The sequence below is a fragment of the Nannospalax galili genome, unplaced genomic scaffold (genome assembly GCF_000622305.1).
Source record: "Nannospalax galili isolate Female #2095 unplaced genomic scaffold, S.galili_v1.0 scaffold40, whole genome shotgun sequence".
In the NCBI taxonomy this organism is placed as follows: Eukaryota; Metazoa; Chordata; class Mammalia; order Rodentia; family Spalacidae; genus Nannospalax; species Nannospalax galili.
The window spans coordinates 2,352,859-2,371,961 of NW_008347810.1; the positions used below are offsets into that span (position 1 = coordinate 2,352,859).

Genomic DNA, 19,103 nt, shown 5'->3' on the forward strand with positions numbered 1-19,103 from the left:
ACAATGTGTATTTTTAAAATGTACATCTGCTTTATGAAGTAAACTTTTTTGTTTGTTTGAAACAAGGTCTGGCCTTTAACTTGTTATGCAGCTGAGAATGACCTTGAACTTCTCCCAGGTGTTGACAGAACCCACATGGACAGCTCTACAGGGTTTATTCAGTGCTGGGGATGGAACCCGAGACTTTGTGTATGCTAGGCAAGTCCTCAACTTAGCTACCCACCTAAAGCAAACTCTTTCTGTAAATTTTCATTTATCTATTATTATTACTATTATTATTATTATTATTATTATTACTCTGTGTGGTGTGGGTGCTCATGCATAGCTTATGTGGACATCACAGGGTTGGCTCTCTCCTTCCACCTTTATATTGGTTCATGGGCTCCAGGGTTCAAACACAGGCCTCAAACACTTGCACCACAAGTGCCTTTATCACTGTGATATCTCACCAGTACCACTGTTTTTTAAAGAGTAAGAATTCTCTTAAAATTATGTTTGATGCCTGCATTCAAGTATCTCATAATTATTCAAATATAAGGGTCTGTGTGATAGAGAAATGCATTGTAAAATTCAATATTGAGAGAAAAATTCAGTATTGAGAGAAAACATTTACTGCTTTATTATTTTGATGAACACCCATTTCAATGTGTTTACTCTTTGTATCACACAAAATATGTATCTTCTTCCTGAACTTTTTGTTAATATATATATAAGACAGGATCTCAATAGTAGTTCAGCTGGTCTCAGACTCGAGATTCTCCTTCCTCAGTCTCAGGGGAGCTGGGATTTTGTGTGCATACTCAGACAGTCCTGGTGTTTTTATATTTTGAACTCCACTAAGGCATGCAGCATCAATATAATAAAAACAGTATGAACAGCTTTAAAATACTTTGTGCCAGTCAATTATAAGAGCTGTGCTGTATTTATTTATTGAATTCCTGATGCTATTCCATCTTACAGATCATAAAACTAAGGAACAAAGAGGTTAGGTAATTTCTCAGTGTGGTTGGGATTTGAGGCCACGGTTTCAGATTCCAGGCAGGCCTCCTGCTTTCCAGGCAACACTGTTTTAACGCATTGCAACATTACAATGAACAAAAGATAAAACAGGATGAAACCCTATAAAGTTTGGGTTGGGGGGGGGCGCTGGAGAGATGGCTCAGCGGTAAGAGCATTGGCTGCTCTAGTAGAGGACTTGGGTTCAAATCCCAGCAGTCACATGACTGCTAACAACTGTCAGTAACTCCAGTTCCAGGGAATCTGACTCCCTCTTCTGACCTCCTGAGCATTGCACAACACGGGTGCACTCACACACACGCAGGCAATACACTCATACACGTAAAATAAAAATAACAAATGAAATATTTAAGACAAAGTAGGTTTGGGGAAAATAAAAATAGTAAATTTCAAGTTAAGGTTGTGCCAAAGCACTTAAAGATAGTGTCATTATACCACAAATATTCTTGAGGAATTCAAGACCATTTTGGTGAGCTTGGACTCTAGTTTATTCCACTGTACGGAGCAAATGAAACGAAGCTCGCAGGGGCCTTGCCAGCTATGCCCGGAGGAGAGGCACAGACTGCCCAAGCGGCGGTGGGCTGTGCTGGACGCTGCTGTTCCCTGCTCCCCACACTTCGGAAGCAATTTCAAGCCTGTCACCGCAGTTTCTAAGGAGTAGGTGAGGGGCTATCCTGAGCACCAACTGTACTGGCTGCCAAGCCAGCCAGCGGGTTACGGGTTGTGGAGCGGAGACCCACCGAGGGCGGTAGACCCTGCCACGCTCTGGAAAAGAGTGCTTTCCCTTCCAGCCTTCTCCGGTGCAGAAACCGCCACTTTCTCTTGTCACCCAGTTCACCGCCTGGGGCGTGGAGGCTGCAGCCGCTCCTTCCCGGAATTCCCCTCCTGGACCGGCCCAAACACGCGTCACCCCACGGATGCAGTTTGCTGGCCGGGACCCCGCTCAGGTTTTCCTAGATGCCGCGGAATCCAGGAAGCTCGCGACCCTCCCGGCCTAGAGCGACGCCTCTCCCAGGGCCCCTCCCGGGCGGGTGGGGTAGGGTAGGGCGCAGGGCTCGCAGGCGCCTCCCCAGCACCCACTTTCAATCGCCCACTCGCACCTGGCTAGAAGGCTGCAGCGAGCTCCATTCTCTCCCTAGACGCCCACTTAGCCCTGTGCCTAGCCCCTCCCCTGCCTACTCTCCTGCAGTAGTCGGGTGGGGGTGTCCGCACGCTCGCAGATCCCTGAAGGAGCCCACCCTCCTGCCTCCCCACAGGCGCCTAGTCCACCCGCTTCCCCCAGTCCCAAGGACAGCAGCGCGCACAGACCCGGCTCTCCGCCGCCCACCTCCCTTCAGCTGAGCGACCCGCCTCTCCGCCTCCCGCCCTCAGTCACCGCACCCCGGCGCTCGGCAGGTTCCAACTTGCCGAGCACAGCTGCGGGTGTGGAAGACTGAGCTCCGGGCAGGTTCGAGGGAAACCCCCAGCGCGGGCACCCAAAATCGTCTGCTCAGTTTCCAAGCACACCGAGTCCTGGCAATCGCGGACCCCCACCTTCAGGAGGCCCCGCGCTCCCACTTCGCACCTAGCTCCTCCTGCCGCGGGAGCTACAAGTCTCCGAAAGGGAGGTGCTGCGTTCCAGGGGTGCCGCCTCCTTCCCGCCAGCGCTCAAACTGCCGGCCTCGGGCACTCCCCGGTAGCATCCTCACCCCCGTCCTGTAGGAACACCGACTCCCCCCCAATGCCCGGGATGGCCAATATGCACTTTACACCTTAATAAATCGACTCTCGGGTCCCGCACCGGTTCCGGCACCCGGAGATAGAGCGCGGAGGTAGAACCGCGCGCGCGGCTTGGTGGATCCCCTAGAAATTGATCCCCGGTGCACCGAGCCTTCCTTCAGACACTGACGCGCCCTTAGCCCACACCCGGCTCTCTACAGGCACTGAATATCTAAGGGGGTTACAGACCCGCCAGGACTCCCGCCGCCGAGGGCGACCCGGATCCGGTGGAGGCTTCACTCACTTCCCAGTCCCGGGCCTCGGGGAGAGTCTGCGGGGAAGGTGGGAACGTTAAGGAAGCCGGGTACTTACGCTGCCCGCGTCCACCGGGCTAGCTGGAGGGGAAGCTCCGGCCGGCTGGCCTCCGTTGGCGGTGCGCATCCGTCCGGGTTGTGCCGGAGTTTTACTGCAAAGCTGAGCGCAGTCCTTCCTAAGCCAGCGAACGCTCTTCCCAGCTGGTCGCTTCCAGCCTCCCTAGGTCTGGCCTCCCGCGCTCCTCTCTTCCTCTTCCTTCCCAGCCCTGCCTCCTCTCCGCCCCCTCGCTCGCTTTCCCGGGGCTGGGCGATCCCCGGGCTCGCCTCCCTCTGGCGGCCGCTTTTGCGCGGCACGCGGCGGGGCTGGGGCTCTCCCCTGTGCCCACGCGGTAAGACCGTGCCTGGCCTCAGCGCCACTCCTCCAGTCCCGCCCGGAGAGGCTTTAAAGCTTTCTGCAAAGCCTCCTCTTTAACTCCCGGCCTCAGCTTGCAGGGGCTGAGCGAGGGTGCGGGAGGGAGGGCTCGGACCCTGTGAATGAAGTAGAGCCGGGCGGAGGGAGGAGCTGGGGGCCGGAGAGGACCGTACGCTCGGTCCCCAGGGTCGCGCCTGGGCACTGCCGCCTCGGCCGGGCAGCCCCTAGTCTGCTCTGCCCGGAGCGTCTCTGACTTCGGTCTCTACCTCGTCCCTAGCAGCCGCCTCCCCAAGTTCTCACGCTCTAGAAAGTGGTCCTCACCGGGTCCCGGCCTGGCGGAGCCGGGTGGCCCCACCTGGCTGCAGGGAAGGCGGGTGGAGCGCTGGAAGAACTAACCCTCCGCTCGGGTCTCCCGGAGTCTCTCGGCGGTCCCTTTCCCTAGGGACTTCGGAGGCTGTGGGAAGGAAGCCCGTGCGGCCGAGGAACCTGGGCGCAGCCTTGAGGGCGCCCAGAACCGGGGTACCGGAGGATCGCGGTGTGTCCCCGGGAGTGGGCTGCTGGGGCAGGGCTCCGGAGCTCCGAGGGCTAAAACTGAAGCTGCAAACTGACCTGACACAAAAATAACATCACGTCATTTCCTCCCTCGCCTGCAGAGAGGGCAGGGGAGTGGGAGCGGAGCGCAGCGGAGGGCGGAGGCGCGTATTGGGGGAGGCTGGGAAGAGTGAGCGCAGCAAAGAGTTTGAAAAGCAGCTCGCTCGTGGGCGGAGGAGGGCTTCCTCACGCTTGCCGGGACCCTAGAGAGAGGATGAATGGCTGGGGGAGGGGAGTAGCTTGAAGAGCCTCCGCGGGTGGAGTGTCAGGGAGCCGCCGGCGTCCTTTCCTCCAATGTGCCCAGCTTTGTCCCAGCCTTGTCATCTCGGGGCCAGGCCGTCATGGACTAGGTCAGCCCGGGTTAGAAAGAGTGGCAGAGACTGGTACCGCGTGAAGCCGGGGTGGGCATGGTGGAAAGCCCAGTACTTACCGAGACCTGAGAACTGTGCCGGGTGCTGGGGTCCTCTTCTCTGGCTTCCGGGGCCCGACGGGTCAGCCTCAGAGGGCGGGCCCCCGGGGGTCGGCCGGACAGGCCCTGCCCGGTAGCAAGTCGGAGCGGGAGACGGTGGGGCAGCTCCTTGAGCACTGGAGAGAGCCGGGCGTCAGGCCAGGCGGGAAGCCGAGGGGAGAAGTCAGGGCGCCGCAGGGGAGCCTCGGGAGGGGTACGCCGGAGAAGATGAGAGAAGAACCCCGTGAGGCTGGACGGCAGGCTAGAAAGGAGACAGCAACTTCGGGACGGCGGGCCAGCCTGGGGGCTGCTCAGGGCCGGGGCGGGGAGGGCAGGAAGTGTGGGAAGGACAGAAACAAAACCAGCACATGGTTAGGGTCTAGCTCAGGTACCGAGATGAAAGTGGCATTTTAGAACTTACTTTGGGGGTGCAAGAGAAGTTCGGTGATCTCGAGAGGACAAGGCCTAAGGTTCGATCCTCCCTTTTCCTCACCCTCCTTTAACGTAGTGCTACTCAGTTGTGGTTGCCAGCGTCAGTTGCCAGTACCTAGGCGCTCCTTTGAAATGCAAAATCTGTGTTCCCATCCAAACCCACAGCCTCAAAATCTGCATGTTGGTATACAGGGGATTCGTAGGCAAGTTGAAGGTAGCCTGCTGGAGGTGAGGATCTGTGTTAACAGCCTCTTTCACTTTTGCAACCCTTCTTTGCCTCATCCGAACCCATCTCCCCCGTTTCCCTTTTCCACTAGACCTCTACCTACCAGAGGCAATGATGCAGGTGACTACCAGTTACAGTGGGATAGTTAAGTTAGTCGTGGATGGTAAATGCGGGTGGCTGAGGAATGCCAGACCCACCTTAGACTGGGGATGTGGGGTGTGGGGTGTGGCCAAGGCCTTGCTGTTCAGTGGTGGAGTGGATGGAGTGGAGGAGACCAGGACTTAGTATTGTGTTACTGCTGCAGGTTCTTGTACAAATGCCATGTGTCCAGCTTCCAGCTTCCAACTTCCACCTCTGCTCTAGGAAACTTAGGCAAAGAGGATGAAGGTCAAAGTATTTCTCCTTGGAAAGTAAAAAAAAAAATCATTTCAGAGTATCTTTAAGTTTAGAAGTCAAGTCCTAGAAACAGCCTTGCTAGTGACAGACTTTAACGGTGGGAAAATTCTTTAATTTTCGAGTCCATCTACTTCATTTATAAAATAAAATAATGAACTTAGTGGCTTTAAAAATAATCTTTACACTTTAATTATTCTTGCCTTAGTGGGAGAATTAAGAAGTATAATAGAGAGGCCTGGGAACGTAGCTCAATTGGTAGAGTGGTTGGCTAGTATGCAGGAGGCCCTGGGTTCAGCATAGTGTACGCTGCATTTGCCAGCAGTCCTGGCTCTGAGGAGGTGGGGGCAAGGTCATCCGCAGCTTAGTGAGTTTGAAGTCAGCACGACTTAGGTGAGCACTTGTCTCAAACAAAAACGAAAAAAAAAAAAAAAAAAAAGATTAACAATAGGATTGTCAAAGGGAAACATTTCTCAATCTCAAAGAGAATTATTTTGTTAAAACTGTGTTTTTTGGAAATAGTGTCTTGCTATGAAGTCTAGGCTGGTCTTAAACTTTTCATTCTTTTGCCTGAGCCTCCCGAGTGCAGAAGGCTACGGGTGCGTCCACGCAGAGTCTAGTTAGTGGTTTTTCAAGGCTGATCACCTTAGGCTTTCATCTGAGAGCCCTCGGTGCTTCTTCAGCGTAGATACAAACGGGAAACCTAACTCTGCCAATCCAAACACCTCCCTCAAGCACCCAAAACACAAAAACAATTTATTCTGTCAGTGAAAAAAGAGTGGTGATTGCCAAGAAAAAATGAAGGTGGAGGCGGGACGCATCCAATAAAAGACAGTGTGGAGGGGGTGGGAGGGGAGCGCGCCGGGGACTGCTGGGCTCGGGTCCCCGGGGCCAGGCGGACGCTCTCCAGGGTCCTGAAAGTGGGAGCGGCCGCAGGACTTCGTGGGCCTGGCACGGTGCCCTGCTCGGTAGTCACCCGGCCAGCCTGTTTTCTTTCCGCGGTGGAAGTCTTGTGGGAAGGGATTGTCGAGAGGGAGGGAGGAAACCTAGCAACCCATTCTCATTCATGAGGCCTTTTCTGGGAAGCTGCCGAGCACTGGCGGGTTTGTCACTAGGTCGTTTGTATGCGCCGCCCAGGAGAGTGGAGCTGGGTTTGCATTTCCAAGTAAGTTCACACTGTGTTGCTTTCCTTCATTACCTTTTCCTGGGGCATAGGTCATTCTAGAATATTCTAGAATTTTCATTCTCCGTGTTCACATGCACTCTCCCCTGCTTTCTGCCGAGGTCAATTTAGGAGATGGAGGGAGCCCAGAAGACTTCTGGAGAAGTGCCAACAACTCACTTGTGGAGGGCAAATGGACCGTTTTGAAAACTCAGAGAGCCAATGGTGTCCAGGGACCCAGTGTCGCCTAGTCTCGGGAGAAGAAGAGGCCAGGGGACTCCCCCTCGGCTGGGAGTTGGAGTGCATGTGTGTTTGGGGGGGGGCGGATTTTAACTTATGGCAACGCGCCTGGAGGCACTGTACAACAGGACCTGGCTAATTCTTATCCTCACCCTGAGTGCAGCAACCAGGGGCTGCAGGCCGTTGCTACACCGGCAACGGAGTGCAGAGTGGCCATGGGGTCTTCTCAGAGCTGGGACTTCTCAGAGCTGAAATTTCTCAGTGCAGGGATTTCGGCGGACACAGGCAGTTGGGCTGGAGGAGTCTGGCTTGTTCCCAAAGACCTACACCTTGAGCCCACCCACGACCTTTGCTTCTCGCCCTCGAACAGAATTTTGGATGAAGACGAAAAGACGGAAAGTGAAGACCCCAGCATACTTCCAAGATGCACGCAGAACGCCAAGGGGCCTGACAACTTGAAGAGCCTTTTGTGGCTCCCAGCATTTGGCTCCTCAGTTCCTGTTTCCCACTGGCTTTGTGAGAACCTTCTCTTTTCTCCCCGTTTGCTCACTCACCCTGTCTTTGGGCACTCTTCATTACGCATTTTGCTCCAGTCTCTGCTTCAACACAGAGACTCTTCTGAAGGAAGCTATGGAAATGTTCAGGCAGAATAAAAGGCCCAAGAATCCCAAAGAAATGAAATTTAGACTCCTTTACTAATCTGGAGACACCATTTGCGTTCCTTAGACTGGTCTGCCCTCAGGTTCCAGGTTCTAGGCCTCTTGCTTTGAGAGCCAGGGTAGGACTAGGCAGTTGTCTAAAGCAGGCATAGGCATGGGGGCAGTGTGTGTGTGTGTGTGTGTGTGTGTGTCTGTATCCACTGGCTGCCATAGGCCCCAGTAGTAAGAACAGAGAGACCCACAGAGTATTAATATAGCCACAAATTCAATCTGAGAAATTTATCCTAGGAATTACCTCTAGCTGTTCCCCAGCTGCAGGGCAGGGAGCCTTGTCTGCCTTTTGAGCCAGATTCTGAATGGCAGTTTGTGGAATCAATGACATTAATCACAAAATGGAATAATCACACGGTTCCTACTCCTGAAAGCATCCATCCCTAGGGACGCAAAAGACTTAGGGAGCACTATGATGACTGAATAACAACTTCCTTAATTAATCATGTTGGCTGTTGAACAGCAACCAAAATGACTTTCTGCATACTAGAAAACCGACACTTGAATCAATATAAACAATGCCTTCCTACTTTCCCAAATTGAAGAGTCTTCTTTTATATTTAAACACACATCACAATGGAAACACCTATAGCAGAATTAAACCACCACCTTTCCAAAACAGCTGAGCACCTGTAGAGTTTGAAAGTAGATTGAACTTTGTGGTTTATTTTCTCCAAAACTTTATTTTTAAAATTCTATTTTTCTGTGGTCTAGCCATATTATATATTTTTATTCTCTGCTATCTGGAGACATCATTCTCCCACTAGGATCCAAGGATCTAGCAGACACCAGTCAAGAACTATAAACCCAAACCTTTGGCTGTGCTTATAGAAATCTTGTGGATTGGAAGGTGGCAGTATACAAAATGGTTATTATAGTCACAGATTATTTTTAATTTGAGACCCACACAATCAATAATAACATAAATCTGTCTAATTTCACTTAAAATCTCAATGTTCCTACTTAAAACACAATAGTTAAATAGTTAAAAACAGTATTTCTACAGTTCATTATTAGTTTTGACTTCAGATATTATTTAATGACTTTTACAATGTGTTTGTGCATAAGACTTATATGGAGAGGACATAGAGATATTGTATAATAAAACTGATGACAGGGAAAGGGGCTGGCTGCAGAATGAGAGGGGCCACAATGGAGCTACTTAGATGTCATGAGACTCTGGGGACAGGCAACACTAAAAGGTTCTTTCTCTCTGCCTCAGTACTTTCAAAGATGGGCCAGTTGTCAGCATTAGTAATCAAGTGTAAGGCTGCAGATAGGAGATGGGCCTTTATTTGAGCATTTATCATATCTCCTATGGTTTGAGGTATCTTTCCAAAGTTTGTGAGTAAGAAACCTGGCCCCTAGGTGTGACAGTCAGAAGTGATTTGATCATGAAGGCTCTGCTTTCATTTATGGATTAATGGGTATCTCCTGACTGGCTTAATTATGAAAATGGACTCTTTCTAGCTTACTTGCTCTGTCTTGTCCTGTGACGCCCTTGTCATATTATTATGCAGCAGGAAGGCCCTCACTATATTCGAAGCAGGTGCTGACACCATTGCTCCTGGACGTCTCAGCTGCCAGAACTGGGAACCAAATAAGCCTCTATTCTTTATTTTGTTATAGAAACAAAAATGGACTAATACAATATCCAAACAAAAACTCTTGATCTTCTTCACCTTCTCCTGATGAAGTCTTCACCAGATCAGGAAATGGCAATCTGATTATTTTTATTCTTTTGAAACTGAGTTTGAGTTTATTAAAGAACATCTTTTTAAAACAGATTTTAAAAGTAGGGGTTAATCAAAGGGAAAGCACTTAAGAAAAGAGTAAGGCGCACCCAAGAGCGGGGGGGGGGGGGTTGGCTTCTCAAGGAGGAATCACCACAACTTGATTATCTCTGATTAAGTTTTTAAAAAAGGGAATTGGTTTTCAATTCCCCCTCCTCCATCTCATTGATGTTGGAGATTGAACACAAAGCATTCTAGGCAAGGGCTCTATCACTGAGCCATACCCCAAGCCTCCTGACTACCTCTTATATAAATTTACTAGCTAAGTCCAATGGCTCCTCTGATTCACAGAGCACTCTGCATTACAAAAGTTGATGTGCATCCTTCCCAGTTTATATACTGAAGTTTGAACCTCCAGTGCCTCAGGATATGATTACATTGAAATAGAGTTTGCAAATGTAATCAGTGAAGGTAAGATCATGCCAGAGTAGGATGGCTTTACACCAATGAGTAGTATCCTTATAAAAAGGGGAAATATGAACCCATTCATGCACATAGAATGCCATGTAGTCACTAAGACAGAAATCAGGATGATGTCTGGTGGCTAAGCAATGCCAAAGATTGCTAACAAACTACGAGGAGCTAAGAAGTGATCTGGACAGATTCTCCCTCACATTGCAACATAGAAAGCCTGTCCGAGTTTCCAGCCTGCTTTTCCTGTCATGCAGATTTCAGAATCAAGACTGCAACATCAACTCTTATTTGAATTTCCAACCTGCTGGCTTGTCCCACAGACTTCAGACTTGCTATATTTCTCAAGTTCCTGAACCAATACCTTACAATAAATCTCCTCCTTACACACACAGACACACACTTTCTAATGATTGTATTTATCCGGGAAAATAACTTTTTACTTCTTTTCACCATTTTCCTTCAGAGTTCAGTTTCAGTAGTGAAGCCAGAGTTATCTTTGAATAATGGGACAGATTCAGTCACTTTGCATAGACTTTCCATTGACTTCTCATCTCAGAGTAAATCCTAAAACCTTACCATAGACCTGAAGGTACTACATGAACATTCCCACCTGCCTCTAAGGTCTCTTCTTCCTTCACAGCTGTCCCTACAATAATGTCTTCCATAGCCCTTGCTGCCATTACACACACACACACACACACACACACACACACACACACACACACTTATGTCAGAGACTATTTGTAAGGAGTTAGTAGTAATTTTGTCTTTTGTGCTCATTGTTGTCTTGATAGTTCCCCAAACAGTGCTTGACCCTTAATAATGTGATCAGTAAAGATTCAGTGGACAAATGAACTACAAGCAGGCAAATATTATTTAGCCACAAAGGGCATAGGATTCTCATACTTGCTACAACATGGAAGAACTTTGAAAATTCTACCAAAAAAAAAAAAAAAAAGAAAGAAACCAGATCTAAAAGGACAAATGTTGCAAGACTCCATTTATTTATGGTATCAACAATAGGTAAATTCAGAGAAAGCAAAAGTAAAATAGAGATTACTAGGGGCTGGGAAAAGGGAGAATGATAAGTTATTGTTGGAATGTCATAGAGTTTCTGTTTGGGAAGAACAAAGTTCTGTAAATAGAGAGTGGCAATGAGTATAGGACATTATAAATGAATCTACATAGTTCGAAAAGCAAAAATTGTGAATTTTTAGTGCTATTTCACTGCAATGAAACTTTGAGGGACTGGGGAGTAAGGTCAGTGGTAGAGTACGTGCCTAAGATGTGCAAAGCCTGAGTTCATTTTGCTGAAAATACAAACAAGCAAGGGAACAAGACAAAATGAAACACGCCAGGGTATAGGCTTCTGGCCCAGGCAGGGGCAAAGGACAAGCAGACAAGCACAGCAGAGTCAGCGCTCCTCATCGGTCATTGAGCCTTGAAGTTCCCTCACTTTGATTTACGCCGCTCCATTCAGTGTTCCTATGGCACACACTGGCTGGTATAATTCTGGTATTTGGTGAAACATAGATTATAACACAGGGAAGTAGAAAGAAATGCCAAAACAGGCTGAACCGAGGACCAGTGTAAGAATGTAGAAAAGTACATTTTTAAAAACTAAGGTCTTCATATGCAGCACAGGCTAGCCTCACACTTAAAGCCTCCAGCCTCAGCCTCCCAAATGCTGGCATTACAATTATGTAAAACCACACACTGCCTTAGTCTCTCTTTCAGTAGTGCTGATTACATGTCTCCTACATATTTTTTCTCCTAAAGGCTTGGAATTCAAAGTAAGTAAGAAAAGAAATGTGCTCCTCTCACAGAAGTGTGGCGACTCAGGGGGCAGGAAGAGTCTATGTAGAGCAAAGAAGGCAAGAGGGTCATTTTAAGGATTTTAGATTCATTTTAAAAGTAATAGGAAGTCACTGAAAGGTTGAAAGCAAATGTCGTGATCTAATATTTTGTGTACTAGACTGAGCTGGAGCAGCAGGACAAAGGGAGGAATGAAACGGGAGGACTTGCACTGGTCCAGGTGAGAGATGATACAGGTAGGTAAAAGGAATAAAAATGTGGAAAAATAAATTTGGTGTAAGTTTTAGAGATGGAATTAGCAGAAATTCAGGTGAATCAAATGAATAAATTGAAAAAGAGGAAATAAAGTGAAAAATTAATTTCCAGGTTTTTCCTCCTCTTTTGAACAGTTGAGTGACTTGCTGAAATGAAGAAAATAAGAAAATTTTCCTCGTCAACACAGAGGAAACAGCTCCTCCATGCTTCCAAGTGAAGCCAGCCACAGTCGAGCGGGACCTTTGACTTATCTTCACATAGATGGAACTGGTAAAAGAAAGGAGCCAGGGGCTCCTCCCAAACCCATGTGACCCCTGAGGAACAGATCCTCAAATAACCTTAAGAGTAAAAAGAAATTGGTTTATCTGGGCCAACTATATGGTCTTAAACACCCAAAAGGAAAGTATAACCAAAGAGTAAAGTGATCAGTATTAATTCTTTAAGAGTCCATGTGTAGAGCTAAAGGCTACATAATAAGAAACAATGCCAGACAGGAGATACCTTCCTTTGAGTTATTGGCCAGGGTGGCCCAAGAGACTCCCAGACAGTAACCCAGCATAGAGCTGGGAGAGTGAACAGCAGACCCCAATCTTATCTAAAGGAATGTTGGCAACTGATTGCTGCTAGATGAGGAAGAGCTGATCTCCCTAAAACAAGGAACTCTAGATAGGCTGACTAGATTCAGCAGCAGATGGACAAGCACTGGGGAATGGCTGGGGGCACCGACAACCCAGTGGGCATTAAGAGGGATGACAGAGTATATGGGCTCCAGTGGGGGGGTGTCTATGAAAGGGTACCATTTGGGATGCAGGTATAAAGATGAATAAGATCAGGATGTTCTGTATGAAATACACAAAAAAAAATCAATAAAAAATTAAAAAATTTTTTAAAAAATGCAAAAAAAATAGGAAAAAGAAAATCCTCAAGACAGATTTTTGAGATGTCTATAAGTCACTTAAATGGAGATATCAAGTAATCTGTCCCAAGAGAGCTATGATGTTTTGATGAGAATGTCCCCCATAAGCTCCAAGTAGACATTTTGCCTCCAGCTGGTAGCGCTGTTTTGGGAAGTTTGGCGGGGGGGTATGGCCTTGCTGGAGGAAGCACATCATTGGGGGTGGGTTTTGAGAGCTCTAAAGCCTTGCTGGATTTCCTGTCTCTCTGCTTCCTGTGCCTGCTTGAAGATGTGATCCCTTGGCTTTCTGCTCCATCCACCTCTGCCACCACATCTCCTCTGCCATTATAGACCCTAATCCCTCTGAAATCATAAACCAAGTAATCTCTTCCATCTATAAGTTGCCGTGGTCATGATATTTTATCACAGCAACAGAGAAGTAACTAATACAAGCGCCTTAAGCTCAGGGTAGAGCTCTGGGTACCAGTGTAAGGGCATGGAAATGTGACAGTCATTAGCCTAAAGGCATTGGAATTGAGCCCCTGGAGGGTGGGGGAAGATGCAGAGTCTCAATTGTATCCAGGTGTAAATGAGTCACTGAAAAAATGTGATCAGAAAAATGTATCTTGATTATGTTCTAGAAAGACCTCTCTTCCTTTTGGTGCTCCTTAGAAGCAAGCCTGCCGGGAAAGAGGAGACCAGGGAGGAGGCTGTTATAGCAATTTACTTATTTTATTTTTTTAATTAAAATTTTTTAACATATAATCATGGCTTGATCCAAGAAAGTGTTAAACAAGAAGGAAGTGAAGAGACTTTTTGAGCGTACTATTCCAGAAACATAGATGGACATATTTGTGTCTTTCCACAACATCAGAATTTTTTGAATAACAATAAATTCACAGGTGCAATGGTTTCAATGGCAGCAATTCGCTAGATAATCCCACAAGCTCAGTAATCTGGTTAAGATAAAGGCAGGTTCTTTTATCCCAATCTTACTTATTAATATTAATTCACATGTCACACACATCACACTGCACACAGTTTCTATTTGTCTGTCTGTATAATCTACCTGTGTACCTATTTATCACCTTATCTACCTATCACTTCTTTCTGTCTGTGGTTTACAGAGTGAATACAAGTTAAAGAGGCTACAGTACAGTTCAAGAAGTTCCAGAAGTAGACTGAGTGAAATGCATAAGGCTCTGTGTGGATAAGAGAACAAACCCAAAACCAGCACCAGAAAGAAGCTACTGTTGAGGCCAAGAGAGAGTCAGGGTCGATAGTGAGGCTTCAGGGTTGAGTTCAGCTTCAAGGCAAAAGGCAGAACCAGGCCCTGAGAGCAGGATACGGTGGGTTCAGGATCTAGATGGGCAAGCAGATGGACAGGCAGAGAGTAGCCTAGTGGTCAGAATCAACAACAAGGATAGAGCTAAGCTGAAGCCCTAGGATTGTCGGGGTTGTCTGCCTGTGGTTCTTGATGCACATACCAAGTATCAGGTGATGGGTTGGTGTGGAGCCATTGCCTTTGCAGTGCTAAGTGGCCACCACTTTACAGGGTCCAAGTTACATCTTTTCCTTGATCTGGTGTGTCCAATAAGTTCTTAAGTCTGGTTTCCCTGATATGATTTTAATATGCCCATAGGGGCCCCCGCAGTCTCAATTCACCATGATAAATTTATAAGGTGGCACCCTTTTTACTACCAGGAATAAATCATTTATCAGTCTGTGCCGCATAAGTGATGCTGGACAGATGTTGTTGTTTTGGGCTCCACCCAAGGGCACACAATCATCCTCTGCCCTCAAAATGGAATCAACAGCTACATGTAAAATGGAGTCTCTCAGGGCAAGGCACAACCTGAAAAACCAGTGTTTTACATAATATGAAATAACTTAGAGCGGGATCTCAGAAGAGATAATTGATAACTTGAGTAGCCTCAACAAAAACCCAAGGGCTGTGTGGGGGTGTGCAATGAGGGCAAAAGTAAGGGAAGGGTTTGCTCCCAAGGCTCTAGTTTGAGGCTAGTTGGATGATGGCACCATTTACTGAGATTAAAAAAAACTGTAGGAAAGGAAAGTTTAGGTAAAGATTAAAAACTCACTCTAGTTTTGAAGTGCCTGTGAAACACGTAAACCTAGCTGTTTAGAGTTATTTGTATTTTCTTGTGTGGGGTTCAGGAGATACAGCCAAGTGCTCCATCAGTCCAAGAAAGAAGAGGATAGAGCCTGAAAATCAACAAACAAGACAGCGAGAACAAGGGAGTCATTGTTCCGTCTGAAATGGGCAATTTGCGGCAGGGCTCAGGAAGGCTGTCTGGGCTTCGTTGTTTTTCCAGTACCTTCTAGTGAAGCAAGCTTTGTTAAGCCTTCCTTGGCCATGCAGGACCTGGTGGTTCTCCGGCTTTCTTCCTCTTCTGGCCTGGCTGTTGGGAGAGCTTGTAAGCAGTCATTGATTTCTTTGAGTTGGATGCAGCTGAATTAGACTGCTTTGCTTGGCATTTTGAAAAGGCTGTTTTCCTCGGGAAAGCTGAAGGTTGGCACTGCCTTGCAATTACGTATTTTGGGGACCATTTAGAATCTGTAACTAATATCAGTTTCTATTATGACACATTAGATGTTTGTCTGAAAGGATTTTTAGCAATTTTAATTTGAAGAGGTCAAGAAATTATGAACTGGTGCATCGAGGTTTCAGCCATAGTGGGGATGAAGCAAGGAAACGATGCCTTTCTATTTACTTACTAATCAGTTGGTCTACCAATGTAGATTGGCCCTTACTATGTGCCCAGTAAGCACAAGACCTCCTTCCAGATACAGACAACAAGTGAGCAGTTTTTGGAGAGATGCAGGTTAGAACCCAAGCATACTGGCTCCAGGGAGCTCCCAAGATGGCAGCACAGGACTGGGAATGTAGACCCACAGATGCAGGCTCATTAAAAAACTAAAATGTGGGGGCTGGAGAGACCGCTCAGCAGTTAAGAGCACTGGCTGCTCTTGCAGAGAACCTGGGTACAATTCCCAACACCCACATGGCAGCTAACAACTGCCCATAACTCCAGTTCCAGGGGAATCCAATGCCCTCTTCTGACCTCACTGGGCATTGCAGGACACATGCACTTACATACATGCAGGCAATACACTCATACACAAAAATAAAAATAATAAAAATTTTAAAAATTAGAATGCCTAATTTAAAAAAGTCTACATTTTTAAAGTTTAGTAGATTATTTTCCCCAAATGCTGTGGATTTAATCCAAGTCTTGAGCATGCTAGAGAAACAGACTGAATCTGACCCACACCCTGAACTCCAGAATTTTGACATAGTTATCTCATGTGTTTTTTTCAAAACAACTTGTTAAAATTTATATATGGGTGTTATTATTGCCTTAATTTTATATAGACAATAAAACCAAGACTCTGAGAATGAAATCTAGCTTAGACTTGAATTAAAAAAAAACAGTTCTTGTAATTCCAAAGACATTATTGTCTATGCTGTCTGGATCTTATTACACAACTTTTTAGTTTAGTTTTTTTTCTTTTAAAGCTATCTTTAAGTAATCAAACTTCAGTGACTTACAGTGAATCTTGGTTTTACCCAGTAGAAACCCTGCAAGGCCTAAACTCCCACCAGATGTCACCATTTACTACCACTCTTCTAGTCCTTGCTTTTTTTTTTTTTTTTAGCATAATGCTAGCAAAGAGCACATTTCACTCTTGGGTTACCTGGAGCATTGTTGCACTGGGCACAAAGTGGAGAGTGTCATGCTAAGAAAAGGAGTTGAGCTCTGTATCTTGACTCAGGGGGAAGGAATGTGAAAACGTTGTGAGCTCTCTACCCCAACCCCAACTTTTCTAACATCCCCAAATATTCACTTCTTTTTCCTTCCCCCAGAGATCTGATATAAAAAAATAGCTCATTTCTGATGGGTGCACCAGGCAGAGTTGTAACTTGGCTTTTGGGCGGAGAAAATGAAGAGCCTGTGAGGTAGCGTGACCAAGGGCACTGCACCATCCTCTGTGATCCACAGAAGCAGCCAGTGGCAGACATTACCAATGAAGTGTGCAGACTGTGTAAAGTTGTAGAAAAAGAGTCAAGGAAAACATGATCAATGGTGTGACATTGCTTGAAAGAAATGATCAAGATCTTTGATATCAATTTCACACATTTTTGCAGGCACAGCTGGCATTTGAACTTGATAAGAGTATTGGTTTTGAGGAAGGGTTTAAAACTCCAAGTCACTCTTCATGTATCTATGTACCTGTGTGGTTGAGTATCAGATGATCAATACTGGGTCTATTTGGCCTGCCACAAGAAAGCAGAAGGGTTACATAAAAACTCTATAACCCATCCAGTTCCCCAGAGAGTGGATGGTTATGAACCGAGGTCTTAGTTGTGAGGGAACCTCTTCACAGATTCTTTGCCAAATACAATGGTAGGATAGGAGTTAGGGAAGATGTGTGGATTTATCTTTCAGTTATTATTATGAAACTTATAAGTAATAGACTATAAATACCAGACTGTAAACATCCAACTCAGGGCTGTCTGCCTTGCATGTCCTGGTTGTTCTGGGATTCTCAAAAGTCAATTCTATGATACAATTCAAAATGTATGCAAGGCAATTTGAAGATTCTCATAATGTACAGAATAGGCAGGAATAATTGATTCAGGTGTAGAAACCACCTTCCTCTGGGCCAGGTTTTCTCTTCTGGGAATTGGAAATGAGAACAAGGAGATGAAGTAATTCAGGCTAAGTTATTTTTCTAGCACCTTTTGCACACTTGTGGACTAAGGTCCTGAGCAACCAGTCTCAGTGTCCTGGCTGATTATTTTATCCTGCTACTCTCATGCACATTAAACAGGTAATTTTAAAAATGTGTCCAAGGCACTAGAGGTCCCAAAACAATAAAGGCCATTGCCAATAACGTTGGTTGTGCACCAGAAGTGGACAGAAAAAACCTATTGCTGAAGATACTGCATGATGTGAGTGCAGGTGAGGGAGAAATCAAGCTTGGACTAAGCTGGACACTCCCTGCCACTGGTTGGGTGGCTTTCATGGTGACAAAAGGCAACATGCAGATGAAAGAGGGAGAATAATACCATATAATTCTCCTCAACAACAGACCCTGCATGTTGCACTATCAACACACCAAACAAGATGTTCCTGCTGGTGCAATAGTGGAGCATCTAGTATGTGTACAACCAGCAAATTTTTGATTGGATATAATGCCCGCTTCTAGGGGTGGAACACACATCTGGTACTGTAGACAGAGATTCCAGCCCAGACTACTATATCCAACCAAACTTTTAGTTGTAATTGAAGGAGAAAGAAAAATTTCTTATGACAAAATCATATTTAAGGAAGTTGTGTTCAGGAAATAATCCTCTACAGAGGATTCTCAATGGAATACTTTGGTCTGAAAAGAATACACATTCTCAAGGGAACATAAAGAATAAATAAATTATCCCAGAATAGTCAACTAAGAAAACAACCCTGCAACATTAAAATAACAGGAGTGAACAAACTTTGATCAATAATAACTCTTTTCTTTTTCTTTCTTTTGCTTGCTTTTTTTTTGTCTTTTTGAGACAGGGTCTCCCTGTAGCCCCAGCTGGCCTGGAACTCACTATGTAGACCAGGCTGGCCTCAAACTCACGGAGATCTGCCTGCCTCTGCCTCCCAAGTACTGGGATTAAAGGGACGCCCCACTACACCTGGTAATAATAACTCTTTTTTTTTCTTCTTTGATTTGTTTATTTATTTTTATGTGGCTTTTGTCTACTCTAATATTCCCCCAGCTGAAGAAGTAACCCTAAAATCTTTTAAGGATTAGTTACAAGCTCGCAAATACTTTAGACATTTTTGGCCTTTGGAACAGAGTATGCTGCTAAGAGGCCCAAGGACACTGTAAGTTTTAGCCAAGAAACTGGCTAATTTTCTTTGGGGTCTTTGTACCCTAACTGCCTAGCCAATTCCTACTTCCTATTCTTATCACACCATCCTCTGAAGGAGTTAACCAAATTGCCAATAGGGAATAGGGATGCAGACCGCTCTGGCTTCTTCCGTGCTGAACAGGGACGCAGGGTGAGGCAACTGAAATACGCTTGCAGTGGGTCTATCTAAAAGACTCCCAAATTGCATAACTCTTGTCTCTAAGGAGGGAAGAAAGTCCTTGAATCATGAATGGGAGATGTGAAGGAGAAGTAAAGACTAGAGTAATTAGCATTACAAGTTCTAGATAGGGAACTAGAAAAAAGTCAGAACAGGGCAAATTTCAAATGTTCATATGAGAGTC

At 46.2% G+C, this 19,103-nt stretch overlaps 1 protein-coding gene across 14 annotated transcripts in view; it reads right to left on the minus strand.

Annotated features, from left to right (window-relative positions):
* Window positions 1–19,103, minus strand: part of Rgs20 (regulator of G protein signaling 20) — a 135,915-nt gene that overhangs the window by 94,701 nt on the left and 22,111 nt on the right. For 6 of the 14 annotated variants that reach the window (XM_029568964.1, XM_029568958.1, XM_029568965.1 and 3 more), the window contains exons 1-2: window positions 4,463–4,572; window positions 3,763–4,050 (exon numbers count right to left, since the gene is read on the minus strand). Coding sequence is in view for 4 of the 14 variants with exons in the window: in XM_008844420.3 (XP_008842642.1) it covers window positions 4,463–4,790; window positions 7,215–7,237 (351 nt within the window). In the remaining 10 variants the exon portion in view is untranslated. Of the gene's footprint in view, window positions 1–3,087; window positions 3,743–3,762; window positions 4,051–4,462; window positions 4,791–7,214; window positions 7,238–19,103 lie in introns of those variants that run through there. The other 8 variants (XM_029568966.1, XM_029568961.1, XM_029568960.1 and 5 more) reach the window with 6 other exon arrangements.